This window comes from Protobothrops mucrosquamatus, unplaced genomic scaffold (genome assembly GCF_001527695.2).
Source record: "Protobothrops mucrosquamatus isolate PMUCROS unplaced genomic scaffold, P.Mucros_1.0 scaffold1087, whole genome shotgun sequence".
NCBI classification, from domain to species: domain Eukaryota; kingdom Metazoa; phylum Chordata; class Lepidosauria; order Squamata; family Viperidae; genus Protobothrops; species Protobothrops mucrosquamatus.
Genome location: NW_015387313.1, coordinates 320772 through 344836, shown reverse-complemented (window position 1 = coordinate 344836; position 24065 = coordinate 320772). Strand labels below are relative to the sequence as shown.

The window sequence follows — 24065 nt, the reverse complement described above, 5'->3', positions numbered from 1 at the left end:
AGTTTGAGTCTTGTTATTTTTGTACATTCCACCTCCTAACCAACAGCTTCTTCTTGTGTGGAAGAGATATTTCTTTTAAGCTGTGGTCAATTTGCCTTCTACATTGTTTTCTTACTGTTCAGCATACATCTTCATTAAAAAGGGTGCACTGATGTTTCCCAACTTTCAGCAGAATTTGTGGGCTTCATAAACCAAAATAGATTTGTGAGGAGCTGATTTAAGTTCTGTTTTTAGTCTAGAGCGGAATGTTATTTGTCTACTTTGCTGGTTAATGCCCAATAGTTTAATAATAAACCCATGACTATCTGTCTTGGTTAAGCAATTTGATCTATTGGTACCACAAAACCTGATGAGAGAAAAGGGTGGAATGAGTGTCTTCAAGTTTTGTCTAGAGTGTTACAGCTTTGAGAATAGTTTGGGCTATTAGCACTGAAAAGTTTACTGTCCATTTAATATCTCTAGAATTAATTATAACTCAGCATTTAATGGCCTGTCTTACATGATACATGCTTTATTCCCCCCCTTCAACGTATTTTGAACTTATTTTACTATCAGGAAAACGGAGAATGAGAGAAACACAATTCTTTTGTCATTAAGAGAGCAATATCTAGCAAAGTTAATTGTACAGGGTCCTTAACCTTGCTAAGTTGGGAGTTCTATTACAGGTATGTGGATTTAGATGTCCATGGACAGATTCTTAGCTGTGAACTAGAAATGTTACTGAAATTTTGCCTGCCCCTGGAATATCCCAGATCCACAGAACTAAAGTGGCCTCTTGATGTTAAAGGTGAAATTAGACTGGGAGAGTATAATCACAGAACCAATAAGGAGAGGGAGCCATTCTGTGATGTTGATGGAAACAAATGAAGATGTTCCACTATCATGATACCGAATAAGATTGCAAAGCTTTCTTCCATAGTCTCTGGAGGAGCTGTGAGATTTGTTACTTTTTGGAATAACCAACTTTTCATTTCATGAGGACGTTGCTTTTTCCTATGTAAAAATTGTTGTCCTCTGTTTAAATAAAGTTATTCAGATCCTATAGTTGAATAACCATTGGCCATAATCAGGGGTAGGCAACCTTGGCTCTTTTATGACTCGTGGACTTCAACTCCCAGCATTCCTGAGCCAGCCATGCTGAGGGGAAAGGGAGAGATTTCCAAGCTGAGCCATGCTGGCTCAGGAATTCTGGGAGTTGAAGTCCATGAGTCATAAAAGAGCCAAGGTTGCCTATCCCTGGCCATAGTGAACAGACATTGGGTCAATTCAATTATTAGACAAACAGACTTCCACATCAGGGATACCCGTTTATGTAATGTAGCATTTTTGTTAAATATAGGTGGGCAAGTTTCTAACTATTTATAGACCTATTATGTAAGCAGAGGAGAACATATCAGATTTTTGCTACATCTTTAAGCATTCAGCCCGGGTGGATTTTTTTTAATATGTTTAATGTTAAATGTATTCGATATTTGGGTTTTTTCTTTTTCTTTTTTTTTGTACACAAGTTTTTGTTGTTATTGTTGCTGTTGTTTGTGGTGGTGTTGGATGTTTGTTAGGGTTTTTTTTTCTTTGTTTTGTATTTTATTTTTGGAGATAAAGAATAAATAACTTTAAAAAAATAGAATAAGAATTGGCTAGTGACAAGCTTTTCATTTTTGGTTAAGATCTGGAGTATATAATAGTGGCTAAACTCCAGAAATTCTTGGTTGAAGTTGATGAAAATTCTCCCTGGTTTAAGAGCAGGTTTGGTCTAAAAGAGTCTTGATCACCATAGATCTTCTAGATAGGATGAGTGCATCCTTAGTGGACCTGCTGGATCTCATTGGTCAGAGTCCTAATCCTGAAATGAATAGGAAAATCCCACTGTGCATTGAAGAGAATGTATTATAACACAATGTTGTGCCTCTAAATCCATCTGAGATATAGCTGAGAATATGAGCTATCTTTTCATAATTAATACACAGCTAACCTTATCACATGTGGATATATAGAATTCCTGGCATCTTACTAAATTTCAGGTCTCCAAGGTTCAGTTTTACCTTCCTTTTCTTATCTACCCACTAGAAGAGGGCTTTTCAACCAGTGATACGGGTACCACCTGTGGTACACTGGCACCTGGCAGGTGGTACGCGACCATCTTGAAAAAGGTAGCAGGGGAGGGGAATGAGCTGAACCGCGGGCAGCACCGCACAAGCCTGAGTGAGAGATGGCTGGAGCTGCAGGGCTGTCAGGGCTCAGCGGAAGCGCCAGGATCAGCACCAGGTTCCAGCTGGAGCTCGGCGCTGATTCTGGTGCTTCTACTGAGCCCAGAAGAAGCACCAATCAGCTGGAATGTTGCAGCCTCTCCAGGGTCTTGTGATTTACATTCAGACAGGTGTCTTGCTCGGCTATGGCTTGGGGGGAACTTTTTTCAGTGCCATTTTTTTTGTCATCAAGTTTTTGACACCTTGCTAGGCGACTGGTGGTACTTGAATATTGCCATATCCTAAAAGTGGTACAATGGGTGAAAAGGTTGAAAAGCCCTGCACTAGAAGACACTAAATAAAGGGGAAAGCATGCACACTGCATTTTTGTAACATGGATTTCCACAGAATATCTTACTTTAATTCCTCAAAATGTTTTTATTATATGCGAGCCAACCGATACTGAGACAGAAAGTTATAAGTTTGAATAAGTTTAGATTGCAGCCAGGTTTGACATTAAACAGAGATCAGCATAAAAAATATGAATACTTTTCAGATATAGAAAACTTTTAATGTAACTACCCAGAGTGTGGAAGCGTGAAAAGTTAAAATTGTGGCTGCAGCTGAATAACTGAAATTTCCATCTTGACTTTTTTTGACTTTTGCTAGCTAGCCTAGCCATATAAACCAGCACTGAGAATTCTGCCTTAAATTGCTGCAGATGTACTTAGATTTTTCCAGAGGGTAGAATTAATTCCTTGGATCACATGGGCACAGCAGAAGAAAAGGTTTTTCTCCTTGACTCTGTTTGCAAAGCAGGAAAGTTGACTTCCTTGATGATCAAAGCTTTCCAAGTTTAGAGACATGGAAACCTTGACATTAGAACAAATCTGAGCCAAATATAAAAATAAAAGACAAACCACAAAAATGTTTTACAGGCACCAAAAGTTATAACCAAACAGTTTCAGTGTCCTTCGAGAATATGAAATTTCACTGTTTTGTTTTTTAATTATTTAAAATAAATAATATTCAGGTCTTCAATTTTTTTTAATGGACTGTATTGTGCTAAATATTTAAATACAATTTGCCCTGCAATTCAAAAGGCACTTAGAAAAACACTGACCATTTATGAGTGAAGAAACCCACATGTTTTATTTATAAAATGCTGTGTTGGTTTTGGTGTTAGCATTCACTAAATGCAAAGATATCTGCGTCCAAATATGAGTGTGGAGAAGTAAAGTAATATATACACAATCCAAACTATGATTGCATGCAGTGCCTTTGCATAGAGATATTTTTAGTACAACTGGAACAAAAGTGGGTCACCCAATTTAGCATCAGGGGATATTACCTTTAAAACTGCCAAATATGAGCAAAGTATTGATTTCAAAATTGAAAATAATTCCAGAAATAGCTCTAATACCAGACACAGTCAGAGAAAGTAACATAAGCTCTCTTCTCCAAGATCCAAAATAATATGACTTCCACCAGAACATTTTGTGTACCTTTCTACCAGTCAGACAATTTTCTGCCATTACAAATAGTTGTTAAAGACAATCATAATTGTCTTTCTTTCAAAAGAGAAATGTATGAATAAATAAAAGGGACGCCCATGGGATCCCAATATCAGGAGTCATTACAGAAATGTCCTATACAAACTAGAACACTGTGCATTTCAAAACTACACACCTAAATTTTGGTGCCACTACATGGACAACACATTTGTCATCATCAAAAGAAATGCACTGAAAGACTTTCATATGCTACTGAACTCCATCTTCCCAGACTTACAATTCATAATGGAGGAAGAAACAGCTAGACCAGAGGTCCTCAACCTTTTAGGCACCAGGGACTGGTTACATAATGAGAGGTTTTTCCACAGACCGGAGAGTGCGTGGTTTTGTGTGATGCCTGCATCCTGCGGATGGGGCTTTGTTTGTTTGTGCAGCCCGGTTATTGGTATGCCGCGGCCCAGTACTGGTCCACGGACCGGGGATTGGGGACCCCCGAGCTAGACAATTATCATTTTTAGATGTGCTTGTCAACAGGCTGACAGATGGAAACCTAAAAACCACAGTTTATCGTAAGGCCACCAACACTCCACGCAGTCTTAGTTTCAACAGTAACCATCCACTTTCACACAAAAAGAGCTGAACAATTCAAGCAGAATGGGTACCTACAAGCATTTATTACAAGATGCCTGCACAAAAAGGAAAGGAGACAAAAGAAAAAAGAAGGTAAAAGGTCAACTCTATGGCACACCCTGCCATACATCAAAAACATTTCAGAAGCAGTAGAACACAGCTTCCAAGATCTGCAAGTAGGTATCGCACTCTACCCAGAGGCTACCATACGAGGACAAATTATGTGTGATAAAGATCATTTGGAGGTGGGAGATACTTCCAATGTAATTCTTGCATGGATTGCCCCTGAGACTAATGTATGTAGGACAAATAGGGAGGAAGCTAACCACCAAATTTCAAGAACACAAGCGAGAGATCAGAAGAGGAGACCCAAATTCATTGGTAGCCTCACATTACAATGAAAAAGGACACACATTTAATTTCGTAGCTACTAAGATCATTGGCCATGTAGGTACAAAAATAGCCAGGAAAATGATTGAAACCTGGGAAACAGGCCCTTTGTCATTTAAGCTGGTGGTAAATCAGCACTCCTGTTATCAAATACTTAGGAGCTGAGGCTTGGCAGTACAAGGAAACAACAGCCAATCACCAGCCATCAACACTCCAATCAGCCAACAGGAAGTCACCACATAAACATGTCTCACAGAACAGCCCAAACCACGTATGAGAGAAGTTCCTTGAAGATGGGTTCCAGCATGAGTCCAAAAGCTTGGAAGAATAAATTCTGGTCCTGGTGACAGACCCAAATTCAATCTCGCATCATCAGCCTGGGAAACGCATATTTACTTTCCTTCATGACAATCATAATGTTTAATTAATTGTTACATTTCCTGTAAAGACAATGCACATTAGTGGGTGTTCATATTATCTTCTTTGGGGAAACTACTACCCAGGCTGGAAAGATGGGTCAAGTGGGAAATTAGCCTCAAATCGTGGTGCAGCTGCAAAAAGGACCCAAGATTAATGAAATCTTATCTAGTGTTTTCCAGGAGGAGACAAGCAGTCTGGGGAAATTCTTGTATTATAGGTAGAAGTCAATAAAGTTGCTTACTTTAGCTATTTACTAGTGTATCTGGTTGCTTGCACCTGACATATTCATAACAACCGAAAACAAACAACCCAAAAATCCATCAAATAACATTTTATCCTAGATCAGTGGTTCTCAACCTTTTTAATGCCACGACCACCAACCGGTCGTAAGTCGAGGACTAAACCGGTCGTAAGTTGAGGACTAAACCGGTCGTAAGTTGAGGACTAAACCAGTTGTAAGTCGAGAACTACCCAACCGGTCGTAAGTCGAGGACTTTCCCTGCCCGGGAGTGCCGCGCATGCGCGGTTCCGCCCCCTGCGCCGGCCGAGGCGTAGCTGGCAAGCGGCAGAGACGGAGCAGGCCGACCACCAGCTGGCCCAGTTCAAGGGAGGTAAGGCACCGCCAGAAAAGGGGAAAAAATGGCGGACAGCCTTGCTTGGCGACCTCCGTGAAATAGTCGATCGACCCCAAATGGGGTCGCGACCCATAGGTTGAGAACCGCTGTCCTAGATCTTCCCAATGCAGTAACATACATTCTAACAGTATTTTCAAGCACTAATTAAAAGGAATTCTAATTAGCCAGATTTATACGTTTGCCTACATGGAAGAAGACTCAAACTATAGAAGGGACAGGGACACAAAATCATAAAAAAAAGATAAACGTTCACTCAAGCTCAACTCCTGTTGACTTCACAATATAGTCAGCCATTTGGGGACTTACTGGAGGAATTAATACAACTGCTAACCATGCCTGATTCTGCTTAGCAGAAGCCCAAGTCAGCTTTGCCACAGCGTTCCATAGCACTGAGATTCTTCCAAGGACTATACAAAGGTTGGAAAAGGATTCGCACATGCATCAGTGTGACTGGAAACTGAGTTTCTAACTGTGTAAGGGTTTCTAAGCACTTTCCCTCCTCTGGAAACGTGTATTGAATTCTCCAGGAAGATGAGAGTGAATATTAGGAAACACTGGAGGAACAACTTGAATATCACCTCCTGCAGCGTGTTGGGGGGAAAAGTCAAGATGGCAGCCACAAAGGCATTGTTGAGGCACCTCCTGTCTCTTTAATATGCATTGCATATTTCAAAAGTAGCAGAGCCTCAAGTGCACTCTTGTGGTTGCCATCTTGACAACACCCTGCACATACACTCCTGTTTTTTCTTGTGGATTGGAGGGCTTCCCATCTTCCAGGTTTGGCAACTGGCTTGATCTGCAGCTAAATCTATGCTGAGGACACCTGCCACTGTGGGGCAGGCTGGAAGAGAAAGGGAGCAGGGCAGCCCCCAATTCTGGGGGCAGCTGTTTCTTGAAGTGAGAGACTAGATGGACAAGCCTCTTGCCAATTAAGATGATCAAGTTTATTCTTATCATTGTTATTTCTATGAATAAAGGTATATTATTCATAGCAATAATATATAACTATTAGCAATACAGTACTATTATGAAGAATAATCTATATTTCTTGTTAGCTCAGTATTCAGGCAAGTTCCTTTATAAGGCATAAAAACCAAAATCACAGAAGGTCACAATACGAAATGCAAAGTTAAGTAAGAACTTTAAAAAGAAATGAATCAAAGCATCTATACCACTGATGGCGAACCTTTTACAGACCGAGTGCCCAAAACCCGCCCCCCCGTCCCACTCCACCTCCCGCCCTGCCTGCTCCACCCCTGCCCACCCCCTGCTCCGCCCACCCACAGGGCCATGCACTGCCTCAATGGTCCGCTGTAGCAGATCACCCAGGCAGCCCTGCAGCGCTATGGCCCACACCCCACAGCAGCATCTGCACACTATGGAACACGAGGGCAGAGTCTTGTCCCTGCTGCCTGGATATGTTCTTGGCTGCGGTGCTCTGTGCAGGCCGCACCTGGGGGTGACTCTCCTCCAGGGGGGCTGCTGGAGAGGAGGGGGCTGCAGGGGGAGGCAAGGCTGGGGCGATGGCCAGCGTGCCCACAGAGAGGGCTCCAAGTGCCACCTCTGGCACGTGTGCCATAGGTTCGCCACCATTGATCTATACTAAAGTCCCAACCACACCAGCAAGAAGAATCTTTTGTTAGCCATGGTGATAGCCCAAGGATCTCCACTGCACATGAAGGCACACAGGGCACCCAGGTTTTCTGCTGCTCTCTTGGACTCTGTCCATATCTGATCCAATGATACCTTGCAACTGAGTCAGCTGGCATTAGGTAAGCACTGCCACGTGCAAGGCTGTCTGGGAATTCTGAGAGTGAAGTCCACACATCTGAAGCTGAAAAGGTTGAGAAACACTGTGCCAGAGTATTATCTGCATAGAATGGGAATTATTAGGGAAGGTAGTCAACAAGCCAGCATCAGGAGAGAATAGTGGTTGGGTAAGGAAAGTCATCCAACATCAACGACCAATGGGCAACTCTACTAGTGAAAACCGCAGACTACTGATCACTGCTAGATCTTCCCAGCTCTGACACTGATTTTGAAAACACACACACACACACTCCTTTTAAAACTAGCTGGCTGACACTGCTTCCTCATACAGACACTTTTATCATTTAATCCTAGAAATAATAATAATAATAATAATAATAATAATAATAATAATAATAATAATAAAGCCTCACATAAAACCTACAGTATATCAGTTGCCAGAAAATCAGGAATCCATGTAGACCCTTGGCAAGACTACTAAAGCATGATTAAGCAAAAATAAAAAAGCTACACGATGTAGATTCATACTTTCTCTGTTATTCAGAGAGTTGGAATAGGAAAATATTATCCTTCCTCATCTAATTTCTCCCAAGTAGAAAATTTAAAATGTATTGGAAAGATTGTATGCAGCTCCTTCTTCTAGGCTTGAATCAATCACAAGTTTTGGAGGATTCAGAATAAACAGTTTTGGCTACGAATGAAGAATGATTTTTTTTTATAGAACATATATTTGAACAACATTGTCTGTCTGTCTGTCTGCCTGCCTGCCTGCCTGCCTGGTATTACATTTCATCTGTTTGTTCAGGAGAGTATTCAACATTTAACATTTAAGAAAGCAAAACAGCATAAAACAGAAACAGAATATAACAAGTTAATAATATCAAACAAAAAGTAAATATGAAAAATCAGTAGTTAACATGAATACTAAAATCTATGATGATTGCCTGGTGTTTCCTTGAAAAGGAAAAGTCAGGAAAGGTAGAAAGCCAGAGAAACTTTTGAAAACTTGTGAGAATTATCATTGACACTGTGACCAGCACAGAGTATCAAAGAAGGATGCCCTTTATAAACATTTTTTTAAAATAATAATAATAATAAATAATAAAAATAAATAAAAATAAAAAGTATAAAAAGAATTTTTGCCCTGGCAAAGATCGGATTCTTTGGAATTTCCCAACCTCGTTTTATCCACGTAGCTAGTATAAGAGAAGAGGGCTTTTTATATTTTACTTCCTTTTTGATAGGTATATTGTGTGCCTGTGTACTTTTAGATTATCTCCTGATAAAGTAATCAAGTAGTAGTAATTAACTAGAAAACAATTGGTTGTGAATCTGACATGTTTGATGGGCCTTTTTCTATCTATGCCAGAAGTCTCCAATCTTTTGGGCACCAAGGACCGGTTCCGTGGAGAGAGGTTTTTCCGTGGACCGGAAAAAGCCTGCATCTCGCGGATGGGCCTTTGTTTGTTTGTGCGGACCGGTTGCTGGCATGCTGCGGCCCGGTACTGGTCCATGGACTGGGGGTTGGGGACCCCTGATCTATGCATCTCCCTATTTTGTAGCACATCTGCCTACAACAAGAGGGGCAAGAAGGACACTCCTGCCCATCTTAACAACTAGAAAGGAAACCTCCACTTGGAGGTTTCAAAAATCAACACTAGGAGTCTTCCCAAAACTGATGCACTGAGTGTGAGGCGATTTTTTTTCTCCTACCAACAAACAACTGATTTTGTCACTAAAGCCAGTTCTTTGGCATTTTGCTTCCCAGATTTGAATGGCAGCAACTAGGAATGACCCAAGATGACCCTTGGATTGACAAGTGTAATTCTTGGTAAGAGTGATTGGAGCTTTGGGTCTCCATCTTTTCCTGTTAATGTTTTGTTTTTAGGCGCACCTTAGGTTTTAACATCACATTTTGAATTTTTCTTTTGTTTTTTGTTTACCTCTTTAACTGTCATTCATCTGGTTGAATGTTGGCTTATTTTATACTCTTGCTAGGTTATAAATGTGAATTTTATACCTTTTTTTAATCAATTTATCTTGGAGTTGTGAAACACTTCACATTTTGCCGCATGGAGGTCGATGATATTAAAAACTTTCCCCTTGCCAATGAAATTGATCTGATCTAATTTACATTCATATCAGATTTCTACTGCAAGGATTTTGTATTTTACTAGTTTTTTAAGGGAACTATGTTGCTTTGTTTTGCTTTTGTGTATACTTTTGGTCTTTTTCTTTCTTCTTAAAGAAACAGGAACTTTTCTTTTGTTCTACTCATTCTCAATTGTGGGAAATATTATCTTAATATTTTCTGCGGTCATTTTATTATGGTATATCTACTTCTTTTGTCCTTAAGAGGAATTACCTACATTTCACTGTGAAAGTCCAGCAATTAAAAGAGAATTAGACTATATAAAATGAAAACAACAATAGATTAAGGATTTTGTACATTATATATCGTATATTGTTTATAATGCCCACAAAAAGAGATACAAAAGAAAACAAGAGCCAGATTAATGTAAATGTCAAAACCTTCTTGGAAGCCTTTAAAAAAATGCTTTTCAGTTTAAAAGCTCTAAAAGAACATTTAGAATAAAAGGTTCGATGAATTGACAACAGTTATAAATCAACCTAAGGATAACACTCAGCTACAGACAACAGCATCTAAATCAGACTAGCAATTAGGTGGATTGAAAGTCAATTTGTTGCTGACAGAACTGAAGGAGAAGGAGCTTTCTTTGAGAATTGCACGCTCGTTGGAGAAAGCGGAAAGGAACATGAATTTAAAAGGCTTAGAAATGACAGAATGGATCAGCGGTGAACTGAACTTTCTTAAGAAAACTAATGATGACTGTGGAATAGACTTATTATATTCATCCAGAAGGCAACTGCCAAAAGAGGTTGTGTTTCAATTTGTAGAAAGATTCCTTGAACAACAAAGTCTGTGGAGCATATTTACAACAGAGATCTATGACTTTGGGAGAATGAAATGCAATTTTATGGAAAGCTCCTTGTTAAAATTCTAAGGAAAATTTTCATTATTAAAAAATCAGTTGAGGATATTTCATCCTGGATGGATCAGAAATAATGACTGCAGTGAGTTATGTTAGATTAGAAGCCATTGTGTAAATAAATTTAAATAAATGTGTGAAAATAAATTTACATAATGCCTTTAAAGAGATCACACCCATTTCTGACAACAAGCTATTTAATTAGGCATTAATATATAGTATTAATGTCTAATTAAATAAGTTGGTGTCAGAAATGGGTGTAATCGTTGAAAGGGCATTATGTAAATTTATTCCTGTTCTATTAAGTAGGAGTTTCACAAGAGGGTCAAAAAGCCAAGATGGCAGCTATGCTAACACAACTGAAGGCTCATCTATCTTTTTACATATGTGAATACACCTAACATTCCTTAAGTATCTTTTCAGCATGAAATTTTATGCCATTTGAATTATCTAAGCAAATCTGTTTGATCTGTAATCCTGTCTACATATAGCTTACCTTTTATATTTTTTCATATACACTTTAAAACAATACACAAAGTGAATGAAATTGACCATCACCTGTTTGCACAAATTTGGTTTGGGGCGATGTATTTCAAAACAAACAGAATTAGCAAGTACTAAACCACCGGATAAAATGACTCTGAAGCATCTTAGCTCTCTAAAGGATAGCAAAAAGGTATGTTCAAAGAAATTAAGATTAGAATTCCAAACATTTAAGACCCCCAAGGTTTCTTCCAGCCCTATGATTCTATGTTTATGTCCAAATCCTCTTGTGAGAAGGTTTTCTGTATTGGATAATAAACAGGTGATAACAGAGGACTTGAAAAGTTGACTAGAGGGAACCATAAAGAAAAAGGATAACACCATGTAACAAATTTCAATTATTGTTTCTGGGTACAAAGTGTGTTTTCCTAATCCCTTATGCCTAAAATAAATAGAAACTAGCTATTGTTCCACAAAAGCTTTACCTCTGAGGTCAGGAGAATGATATTTTGAAATTTATCTGTTTTCAAGAACATTCTCAATTCACATAAAATGCTGAGTAGACGTCCAGAATATTCTGGAACTATGAGAACTGTCCAGAAGTTTCTAGAATTGGCCAGGGTTTTATAGAACTTTCTGGAATCTTTTAGAACATTCTAGCATGTTCTGCGACTATCCAGTAGTATCCATAGAAATATAAAAAATACAAGTGCCTTAAACCAACATTTTTTGTCTAACTGCTGAGTAAGAGAATAGTGAATAGCAATATTTAATTTATACAAGAGGTTGCTTGCACCCAGAAGATGCATTTTGCTATGTATGTGGACAGTTTGTCAAGACAAGAGTGAGAAAATATTCTGTGAAAGTGTCTGTTAAGATGTGCAAAACCTAAAAAGCGTACTTCGGCATGCCTACTTGGGATCAAGACAAGCCCTGGGCACTCATTTCACATCAAACACTGCAACAAAATTCTTAAGGTAAGGTGAATAATTGCTGTTTGCTAGATGGAATTTCAGTGATTTATCATAGTTTAAAAGAATTGCAATTAAGAAAAAATTCACTGTTTTTCAATGTTCTAGGAAAATACAGACTACAATATATATATATTATGCCTATGGAAATATCTTGCACAACATTAGGTAATGTGTTAAATATCATTTTTTAAAATTTATACAATTCTGCTATGCTTACAGGTTAGGGTTAAGGTTGAGAAGTTTGAACAGCAACTCTGAGTGAGGGATGAAAGATGATGTTTTAGACTTTTCTGTTGAAATGGCAGAAAAGTTTAGAGTCTAAATTGTAGAGAAGTAATTTCTTCTTCTCATGTAGAGAAAAGGAAATTACCTAAAAACATGCACTATGTCTCTATGCAAAATAGTATGTCTCATTTCTGCAAGAATGTTGGAAAACGTCCAATATTATGGGACAAGAATATAAATGTAGCAACGGGTATTTAGAGTCCAAGCAAACACTGTTGGTTGCATGATTTTTTTCCTGAATATATTTATGCAAAGATTATGGTTAAAGTCATGGAATCACAGACATAAAATGATCTAGTTCAACTCCTTGTTCAGTATACATACCATTACAGCATCTCAGAAAATTGGCCATCTTCCCTAAATCTGAAGACTGAGGAAAACTTATATGGTAGCTTCTTCCATTGGCTGGAACTCATATAGTCAGGGAGAGTGGAATGCGACAATTGGCCATAGCCATTTTGCCATGGCCAATTCATCGCAGGACAACTTGCCGTGGACAATTCCACATGGGATAACTCAAGGCGATAAATGTTATCCACCACTGTTTCGTTTGACATTATTAAATTAAACATGGCCATGGCAAGATGGCCTCAGCAAGTCAGCCATGGCGAGTTATCCTAGACCTGAGATGTCTAGCCTGAATCTTCTTCCTCGCAGTTTTAAGTCATTTGTTCTGGACCCAGCTCTCTGGGGAAATAGTCTACTGCCTCTTCTATATGACAACCCTTCAAATGCTTGACAACTACTACCATATCTCCCCTCAGTTGTCTCTTCTCTAGTCTACATGCCAAAAACAATTAAACATTGTTCGTAGAATTTGGTTTTGAGATCCCTCATCAACTGGGTATCATTTCTCAATATTCTTTTTGACTGTGCCAGACTAGGACAAAGTAGAATGGGATAATTATTTCCCAGGATCTGAACTCTATCTTCCAGTTAAGGCATGCCAAGTAGCATTGACAGTGTGATGTAATGAACAGGTAGGGGCCTGAAACCCAAGAGACTGTGAGTTCTAGACCTCTCTTAAGGCATGAAAATGGTTGGGTGACTTTTGGCCACTCATTCTGTCAGTCAAACCATCTCAAAGGGTTGTGGTATAAAAAAGTACACAAACACATAAAGGTGGGATAGAAGAAGAAGAAGAAGAAGAAGAAGAAGAAGAAGAAGAAGAAGAAGAAGAAGAAGAAGAAGAAGAAGAAGAAGAAGAAGAAGAAGAAGAAGAAGAAGAAGAAGAAGAGGAGGAGGAGGAGGAGGAGGAGGAGGAGGAGGAGGAGGAGAATTTGCCTTATTTGCAGATGCATCATGCTGCAAATTCATGTTTGTGGAGTCCTTAGTGCTTTTGGAGCTTGGTTGTTTGCTTGCTGATGTTTCTTTACCCAATTAGGTAACATCATCCATGCTACTAAGTGTGGGGTTTATTCCTGTTTATATACAATAGCTTGTCTTCTAGTGCTGGTGGAGATGTTATTTTTCTCCTTGGTACTTCCTTGATTAAGATAATGTTTTCTACTTGATTATTTGTCTGGTGTTAATCCCTGCTTATCTGGGTATTGCTACTGGAGACCATGTGTTCTGGTCATTTTGTTTCCAAGTTTAACTTATGTTTAACATGGTCAGCAAGTTATAGTGATTCAGGGACAAAAAAATTGGCAGATTTTGCTGAACAAATTATATATCCCTTCTATAGAAGTAAATCCTTTTTTATAAATATTTTTGAGCTCTATGAAAAGATCAGAAAACAAATCACCTCACCTGTTTAGTTTAAGAATAGGAAGCAAAAGTAAGAGTAAAATACAAACCTACAGTGAAGGAATGTAAGAACCCTGGTTCCCTGGAGATATGTTTAGGGACCAGCACTTTTAACTTATTTATATGTGCTCAGAGCTTATAAAAATCCAGTGGTACAATATACAAATTTGCTAGAGAAACCAACTTATTATTTTATTCTTGCACAATATATATATACTCCACATTTGCCCCAAATTGAGGGAAACGGTCGGTTCAAAAATGTGAAAAATAAGCAAATAAAACATAAAGAAAATGAAATTATTTAAAAAGAGCTCACAAAATTTCATAGCATCTTTTCTAATTGACTTTATTTTAATGTAATTAATTATTTCATTATTTACAGGTAGTCCTTGGTTTATAATCAGGTGGTTCAGTGTTATGACAGTACTGAACAAAGGAGACATAAGTCCAGTTCACAAAGTTGTAGCCATCACAGCTTCCCTGCAATTACATTATCACAATTCAGGCACTTGGCACCTGGCTTGCGATTACAATGATTATTGCGTCCCATAGTAGTAGTAGTAGTAGTAGTAATAATAATAATAATAATAATAGTAGTAGTAGTAGTAGTAGTAGTAGTAGTAGTAGTAGTAGTAGTAGTAGTAGTAGTAGTAGTAGTAAAGTTGGAAGGGACCTTGGAGGTCATCTAGTCCAACCCCCTGCTCAGGCAAAAAACCCTATACCATCTCGGACAAATTACATGATCCCCTTTTGCAACATTCCCTGCCAGCTTCCCACAAGCAAATCAATGGGAAAACCAGCAGGAATTACTCCTGCTGCTTTTTTTTGCCTACCTGCCCTACTGCATCTACTCACAGCCTACACTCCATAGCAACTCCTACCTACAACTCTCACCCATTGGTCTGCTTGCCTGGGACTCTCACCTCTTCCCACTTAGCAACATGCAGAGTCCTGGGGTTTTGACAATAACCGGAACTGCTGGGATTGATGTTGCTAACTGATGCCGGCACGTGAGGTTGTGCTTTAGGACCGCATCACTTAGCAATGGAAATTCCATTGTAATTATTCCATTGTAATTATTCCATTGTAAAAATTCCATTGTAATTATTCCAAGGAATAATTGTAATTTTATTCAAAGGCATAGGTTTTCATGAGTTGCCTCTTCTGATTTTTGGCTACCACAGACTAACATGGCTATATGCAACTGTATGCAACGAAATTTCATTTTGATATATGCCGATTGGTGTACATTCAAAGTGACAATAAAGTTGTTATATATTATTGTTGTTGTTGTTGTTGTTGTTGTTATTATTATTATTATTATTACTATTATTATTATTATTATTATTATTATTATTATTACTATTATACAATATCTGCAGCACCTTTGCTATCCACAGGCTGACAGAGAGGGCACCAGGAAAAACAAGATACTTCCATTTGCAGCCCATTCCAAATTCAGTTTCAAAATAGGGCAAGACATATATAGAAAAGGCACTTTTCTTTTCCTTTGAATATTTTGAGGTCCAAATGCCGCCAAACACATCCCAAAATATGGCATAGAGAGAGCCACAGCAGGCACCAGGAAGTCACGCTTAAATAAAAGAGAATCTCTAAATTTAACTTCCTGCATTAAAGCAAACTCAGTTTTAAAGAAGTAGCTCACAGTAAGCGGGCAGTACAGTTCAAGTGCTCAACAATGATCAAGAACAGCAGGACATTCTTCCTAACAAACCATCACAATCTGAGATTAACCAGAGGCTAGCTAGCATCAGCCAGCATCTTTTCAGAGGAGATAGAGGCCAAAGTAGAAGAGCAGCTAATCTTACCTTCACACTGTTTTCCTTCTCCCTTATAACCTGGCTTGCAAATGCATTTGAATGATTTAGGTGTGTTCTGACAAATTGCATCAATGTGGCAGTCATCTGTCCCTTCTGTACATTCATCAGCATCTGTGCAACAAAACATTTTTTTAAAGAAAGTAAAAAAATAGTAAGGGATTTCACAACAATCTTGAGGAGAAGTAGTGAAACAACATAACTGAGCTAGGGTCATCCCAGGCAAAACCAAATCTAATCTAATGTTTGCAGTGGATCTTCCATAGCTATCAGACAAAACTCCTTGATTTAGGAAAGACATCCCAAATATTGTCCCTCAACTTGGCATCTCAATCCAGCTCCCAGAGTGATACAAAAGACAGAAGCAAAGGAATGGTGAAAAAATGATGGCACGATACAACCAAAGACACACACACACACACACACACACACACACACACACGACAGAGCTTTGATCACACTGTCATGGCCACTTCTGGTTACCCCAAAGAGAAGATTGTCTAGTTTTCCTGCAACCATTATTTAACTCCCTCTCAGATGTTACTTCATCACGGCCTAACCTACAGCCTTTGGATTTCTTAGAGGTCTCCCATGATCAAGTGTTAATCATGCCCAACTCTATGTCAGCCAGAGCTTCATCGCATAAGCTTTGTCCTTCGTTCCTAATCAAGAGAAACTGACATCTTCTGTCTTTTAATAGTTTGGCCTTTAGAAATGATGCCAAATGTGAGATAATTTCTTAAACAGTATATTTTGAGAGATGCAAATGCTGGAAGCACCATCTAATGTAAATTCTCTTTCAGCAAATTTTATATTTGAAGGTAAATGTCCAATCACAAAAGGGCCGGTGTGGTGCACTGGTTCAGGTGTTGGACTATAATTGGGCAGACTCAGGTTAAAATCCTCCCTTTGACACAGAAACACATAGGGGACTTTGGGCCGGTCACTCTCTCTGATGCCAGTTGACCCACCAAGAAAATGGCAGTTTCCTGAGCTGGAAATAAATAAGACTGTAAGAGAAGGCTTTGACTTTTAGCACCTAGCTATTTTTTTCTTATTACAAAAGTTTATCACATAAAAGCAAGAAAAGTTTTGATTATATTGCCTTTCTTCCAGGTCTCTGCTTTTTGTTTTCTGTGTGTGTGTGGGTAGGAATTGTTTGAAATATTCATGATTTTTTTCCCCATTCTTGGAAAGAATAGAAAGATAACGGCAATTAGCATTTATGCTGTATTTCCACAACAGAGAGTGTAACATGTAGATAGCATAAAAGTGAGAGTCCCTTTCTATCACTGCAGGGAAAACAACATTATTTTCCTGACTGCAATATACGGAGAGACATTGGACAATCCCAAAAAAGACAGAGAGGAAAGAAAGGAAAATATCTGGGATGAAATTTCTTCATCTGGCTCAGATCTGTTACTGAAATATACCTCTTCAAGAGGATTAGATCTTGTTAGTACTTGGATGGAGCGCCATCAGGAAATCCTGGGTAGTGATATAGACTGGGAAGTTTAAAAAATCTTCCTGAAAGGATGCCAATCACTGTCATATTCCTCCCAGGAAAATATCTGGGATGAGTCCTGAAGTCTACAGGTATAATGACTTTATCTTTTCTCATAGCAGGTAGCAGCATTATATACAGATATATATTGATAGCACTGTATGAAAGCCACTTTTAATAGCTTCAAGCTGTGAGCATTAATGCCCTCCAAAGAGCACTATTGTTCTTAACCTAAGTCTCTGGTGGCAACTCACAGCAGACATATTTGTGACCACATGAAAATCCTATTTTCTAGCCATATGGTCAAAATAGTCCATAAAAAAAACCTCTCGTGTTCATCTTCCCCAGGGTTTCTAAATGTATGCAGACATAGGGAGCGCAGATCATTCAGCTGTATTGCCAAGGGTTACATAAGACTACATTTCTGCACAGCGAGAATCACAACACCTCCAGGCTCTGCAAGCAATAAGCAGGGCATAAATAAATAAATTAACCTGAATATTCAGCGAGATATTTAATGAAAACTAGTGTTAGAAATGTACTAATGAGATTATAATAATTTAAACAGATAGAGAGCGTTAGTTTTGATTGAAACATTTAATTTATATATAGCGATATATTAATGAATGAATTGGTTATAGGATTGTTCTAATTTGATTATTATATTGATATTGAGCGGTTGAAAGTTTTTATTGACTAAGGTAATTTATATTTAGATATATCAATGAATGAATTTATTTGAATCTACTTGATTATAATATTCTACATAGATAAGAGAGGGAAATTTTAAGAAACATTGTGTGAATTGTATTTATATAATGTTATTGTTTCTTTTGTAATTGACCACCATATCTCCACGCTGGCTCTTAAGCTTCTGTTGGTGTAAAGTGGAAAAATAATAAAAATTGTTTGGAAAAAATAAATAAATAAACCTGGTTCTTCCGCTACAGGGATTGCAGTTAAAGCACAATGCTGCTGCTTTCCTGCTACTTGTCACATTTTATGCAGTTTTATACACTTTATTCCTTTCTGCTGTTGTTGTTGCTGTTGTTGGAACGTATTCCCCCAGTAAGACCTACTTTTCTAAGAGGGCTGTTTGAGCTTCTTGCTCTTTATTATTCATTCCCAAAGCAGACAGCGTGCTAATGTGATTCTCCTACGTTCCTTGCCCTGCCTAACGTGATAAAGTTCCTTTTAATTACAAAAAACTAATTTTGCTTTAAGTCAGTGGTTCTCAACCTTTTTAATGCCACGACCCCCAATCGGTCGTAAGTCGAGGACTAAACCGGTCGTAAGTCGAGGACTAAACCGGTCATAAGTCGAGGACTAAACCGGTCGTAAGTCGAGGACTACCCAACCGGTCGTAAATCGAGGACTTTCCCTGCCCGGGAGCGCCGCACATGCGTGGTTCCGCCCCCTGCGCCAGCCGAGGCGTAGCTGGCAAGCGGCAGAGACGGAGCAGGCCGACCACCAGCTGGCCCAGTTCAAGGGAGGTAAGGCACCCGCTGGAAAAGGGGAAAAAAATGGCGGACAGCCTTGCTTGGCGACCCCCGTGAAATGGTCGATCGACCCCCAAATGGGGTCGCGACCCATAGGTTGAGAACCACTGCTTTAAGTGGAGTGTATACTTCTGAAATCACATTTAGGCTCAAGACAGACCCTGGTGGATTTCACCTTCTACCATCCTAGATCCCATTTTAGGACAAGAGTTCAAAAGATGCACTCAAAATTCCAAAGGTGTCAAATTTCCTGTTTCATGGCCATGCAGAAAGTCAAGATGGAAGAAGTGACCCTGAAACCAAACCTCTGCTCCTGGTTTTACAGGCACCACTGACCCTGGGGGGGCCCTTGACTTTAAGGCAAATTTCATCCCACCCCCAAAAAGAAAAAAAATCTCCTCTTCCTCTCCTTCCATATTCTTAGCAAATCTAAACTTACATTAGGTGGCGAAAAAACTTCATTGGAGAGAAATACAGGGCTGTTATCATACATGATGTTTCTGCTCTACCTCTTTTGTCCCTTGACAAAGAAATACATCATTTCCAAAAGAACTACATGTCTTTTCCAAAGAATTGTGATTTCATTCACAATTAGACTCTATGCGGGTAAATCTGATATGTTTAAAAGAACAATGTGAATGTTGGTGTTATTATAATAAAGACTAGAATGAAGAATATAGAAGGGATGCCCAGAATAAACTAACATTTTTTTTTCTTCGTGCTGGAAGAATCAGCTATATATCATAATGATGCAATTTCAGCTTACCGTGTTCTGCAAACCCAGCAAGAGTTACTGAGGCTTGAAGCCATAGTTAAGCCATAAATGTAATAACTTTGCTTGTACAAACCCACCCAGTGTTTACGAAAAAGACTGACCAAATCATGGTTTAGTGTGATTTGTGAGTTCAGTCACTGAATCAGTTCTTTCCCTAAACAACTAAAATGTTACTGGCACTGGAATCGCTGATGGACTTTTGCAGCCCTTCTATTTGAGGTTCTTTAAGGTTAAATGTTAGGGTGGGGATGATCCTTGAATCTTCTTTCTATCTTTAACAAAATAAATTCATTTTTCCTTGTTTCTATGGATAAGGAGAAATGAGTGATTTGTGACTTCCATACAATCTTTTTTTTATTGTCAGGTGGTTTAATAATGTATTAGGTCAGGCTCATCTTCCCAAGCTAAACTAGAGAATTTGTTTTTGTTTGTTTGTTGACACTGAATTTAATGATCGTCATCTCATTCACACAAGAGATTCTTCTAGAATATCTTTCATTGTTTCATTTTTTTTTCACTAAATATTTCGAGATGACAGTTTTTAACCATTAGGCTACTAAAACATTTTGCTTTGCATTTTGATCCCTCTTATGAACCTGCCAGACTAAAAGGAATGAAGTGTCCTAAATAAATGTTAACCCTGGTATGACTCTTCAAAATGACAAATGTCAATCCCTGTTAACACCATGCAACTTAATGGAGCAGTGTTGTACAAGACTTTGTATTTTATTACAAAACCATGCTTCGGGATGAGCAGGGTCCTGAGTGTAACCCCTCTCTGCAACTCTCTACAGAGCTGTACCTTTTTCCAAACCCATGACAACTGCTGAAGCTATGTGCTTTCAGGAAAAGACACAGCAATTTTAAAGAAATGCAGATAAGGGCTGCATCTACATACTGTAAAGTATAATTCAAAGCACTGCATAGCTCTATAGCATATTGTGTGTTGTTTGTGGACTGGAAAATGTTTTAAAAATAAAGGCAGAGTCCATTGAATCAAATTAACCTTAGTAATTTCATGGACATATCTGTATAGTTTTCTTAGCAAAATATTTCAACACATATTGCCCCAGTGTATTTTAACTAATAACCCTTCCGAATGTTTTCATCATTAGGTGTTAAAAATAGATGGAAAATTTTATATTAACCTTACATTAGCCCTTACTTTCAACAGGAAAAATAATTGCTGTTAAAAAAAACCCACTTTATTTTAAAAAGCCCATATTGTGTAAAAAATAATAATGAAGTAAGGTCAACCTATTCAATATCTAATAAATAAAGAACTAAAAGAAAATTCATCAATTTTCTTTTTTGGGTTTGTAACATTGCTTTTTTTTTTAAAGTCTTGTTTAGAGAAAGCCAATCACTGCTAGAAGCATCTGGTCTTCTGGAAGGGCATTTTCCATGGGAATCAGTTTGGTGTTTAGGGAAGAAAGTGGCAAACAACTATTGATTGTGGCCAAAATGTCAATCGGCTAATTTTGCCTCCCAGTCAGAAGAGCCTTCAGCCATTTTGTTTCAAAACTTAATACCAGCAGCCCATCTGGGACTCATAGAAACCATGAATAATAATACATCTAGCAACTGGCTAACAAAAAATAGGAGTTTGATTAATACTATTTATGGACAGGGCAAGGAGAGGGAAGGAGGGGAATGCAACACACCTGCACCATCCTTGGGTAGATTTATTTTATGCCACTTAAATATAAAAACCTCAAGAAAATATGCCCTAGAATGAAAACTACTTTGATTGTTAGCTTAAAAGCCTCACACTCATTGTTTCAAAAAAAGCCCCAATGAAAAAAAAATGAGGCTCCTTCAAGCATCAAGGAAGAGAGGGTGAGCAGCTGTGAAGAGGCAGCAATAATAACCAGATATTGTTGCTGCACCTCAAGAGAATTTTGCAAAGGGAAAGATATGAGGTATAGGGAGGAGCGGAACCGTTATTTTGGATAAACTATCTGAGAACCATAGATTATTAGCACAGACATATAAAGAGACAGACAATACTTTCCTTTGCCCAAATATGTTGGGAGAGTAGAGTTTGTCCTTCTCTATCAAAATGTTTGTGTGGGAGGATGGGGAATAGCACCAGTTCTTTTCTTTTTTATTTATTTTACTTGCTTCCACAAAGATGAGTAAATTTGCTTGGGGATTTGAAGGAGAGAAAGAGAGAGGGGGGGGAGGGAGAAGGAGGGAGGGGGCGGTCACTATCTAGTCTGTCCTCAGGTAGGAGATCCACAATTCCTAATGTTTTTTTGTCTCAACTGCATAAATTTCATACTTTTGACTCAAAAAGGCCTCTGTTCCCATCACGATCAGCAGAAGTGACAGCTAGACCCAAGGAGAAGGAGAAAATACAGTGGTTGAAACAGTGCCACTGAAGCTCTGTCCATTTTGTGCATGTGGAGATTTTATTATACCATCCTGGCTTTTTGATCACATTCTGCACACCCTTGTTGAAGCCTTCCTTAAAAAAGGTACATTTCACAACAACCAAAGGACATCTGCATGTCACATGTGGAAATGCCCAGTGTCAGCTGGAACATGCCAACCCACTCTACTGATTTCTAGGAAAATTACCTACTTTTCTTAGAGAAAGAGACAAATATAATTTTGTTGATTTTTTTTTTTTGCTAAAGCTGACAGCTGAGATACTTGGTGAATCTCCCCAAAGTAAATTCATAAGCGCATTTTAGTACCGTATATGGAAAAGGTTTACTATTCAGAATATGGAAGAATGAGAATGACTATAAGATGGAGTACCTATCTTGATTAAGCCCTCCTGGAAGTTAAATAATTGAAGTTTTCTCAGTTTGGTGCAGAAAAGGGGGGGAAATTTGCCCTCTTCAGCAGGGACTAATTGAACAAAAGTAGAGAAGCAGCTTTCAATAATGTTACCTCTTTCAGCAGAATTTCAAAGTCACCATTCACTTGAAAGGCTTGAGGTAATGGTGGCTTGTCTTTTCAAGTCACTTTGCACATGTTTCTACATCAAAACCAGTGGATTAAAATCTCACATGTGTGGGCAGATCTCTCAATATTTTGCTTGGAAAAGGAAGGGCATTTCCCCCCCCCCCCAGCCCAAACCCAGATAGAGGCTAAACAAACCACCAGTCCCCTCTGAAATGCAAAGGCGGAGAATCAAGTCTATTATTATCATTGCTTCACACATCCCATTTAATAAGTTAACTGCCAAACTCAAAATCCGAATCAAAGCGGTTAACTTACATCTTTCAACATTACAATACCTTTAAAGTTAAGAAGGAAATCCTGTGAAAGTTGGGTTGAAAGGAAAAAAGCTGGCTGGGAAACCCAGAAAATAAACTGAAGTTAACACACTCTGTAATTAATGGCTTGTATTGATGCAGGGTAACCCCTATACTTTTCTGTCTAGACAGGTTGGCCTAAACACCATTTCATTCTAAGGGGTCGCCTTGTCCTCTTCTCGCGGGGGGCATCTGAAAATGAACTTTTCAGCCTTTCGGGGACAGAGACCACAAGCCCGCGGAAAACCACCCTGGAAACGCTCAACGTGTAACTTTGCAGCCCCCTTGCACCCTCCTCCCCCCGGAGAAAATAAACCAAGCCCCCCCCCGTCGCCCCTTTCGTGGCATCCAGGGAAACAGCCGGGATCAGAAAGGCAAGCCGACGCTCCGGTTCCCCAGACTCCCCAGGGCAAGCCAGGGCTGGTGCGCGGGAGGCGAAGGGGAGAGGGCGAGGAAAGCCAGAGCTCCGGACTTCTCTTACCTGGGAGCCCGTGGCCGCCGGCAAACCTGTCAAGGTGGAGGAGAGCCAGAGTCCAACACAAGCGGCGCGCAAAGTCCCCAGTCCCCATGCTGCTCCGGATCCGGGATTCCGCGCAACCTGCGTGGGGTTTCTTTGGCTAAGAAGAGGCGCTCCGGGCTGGCAGAGGGCAGCCACAGACACTGACGCGCTGACAGCATCCCGCTGATTCGCAGAGGGACGAGCCCGGTGGGCGGGACCGGAGGGGCGGAATGCCAATCGCTCCTCGGGGGAGGGGGGAGGGGGGGAGGAGGGGGAGGAGCGGACGGCCGCTGTCTGGGTCTCTCTCCCTCGTGCGGAGGCCTGGACGGGACGGGACGCTCCGCGCACCCGAAGGAGCACCGAGCCCTGCAGTCTTGAGGACTAGTCGCAGACTAGATGCACCCCGCTGGTTGGAGTGGGGGTGGGGGGGGGAGAGGCAAATCCTTTGCACGCCACAGACCGAGAGGGAGACAATTAACTCTTCCTCGGGACAAGCTGAAGAGAAAGGACTTAATCATTAGGTTAGGGGGAAGGTGCCGCCTTCCTCCCCCCCCCCCTTCACGTTTAAGAGAAATAATGCCAGTCCCCAAGAAAGGGGAGGGGAGGAGAAGTTCTTTTTTTTTTTTAATTGAAA

The 24065-nt window shown here is 39.5% G+C and overlaps 1 protein-coding gene across 1 annotated transcript in view; it reads right to left on the bottom strand.

Moving 5' to 3' along the window:
• SCUBE1 (signal peptide, CUB domain and EGF like domain containing 1) overlaps positions 1-24065 on the bottom strand; it is a 238713-nt gene that overhangs the window by 179566 nt on the left and 35082 nt on the right. Inside the window, exon 2 of the mRNA XM_015820201.1 lies at positions 15877-15999. Within this exon, the coding sequence (XP_015675687.1) occupies positions 15877-15999 (123 nt within the window). The remainder of the gene's footprint in view (positions 1-15876; positions 16000-24065) is intronic.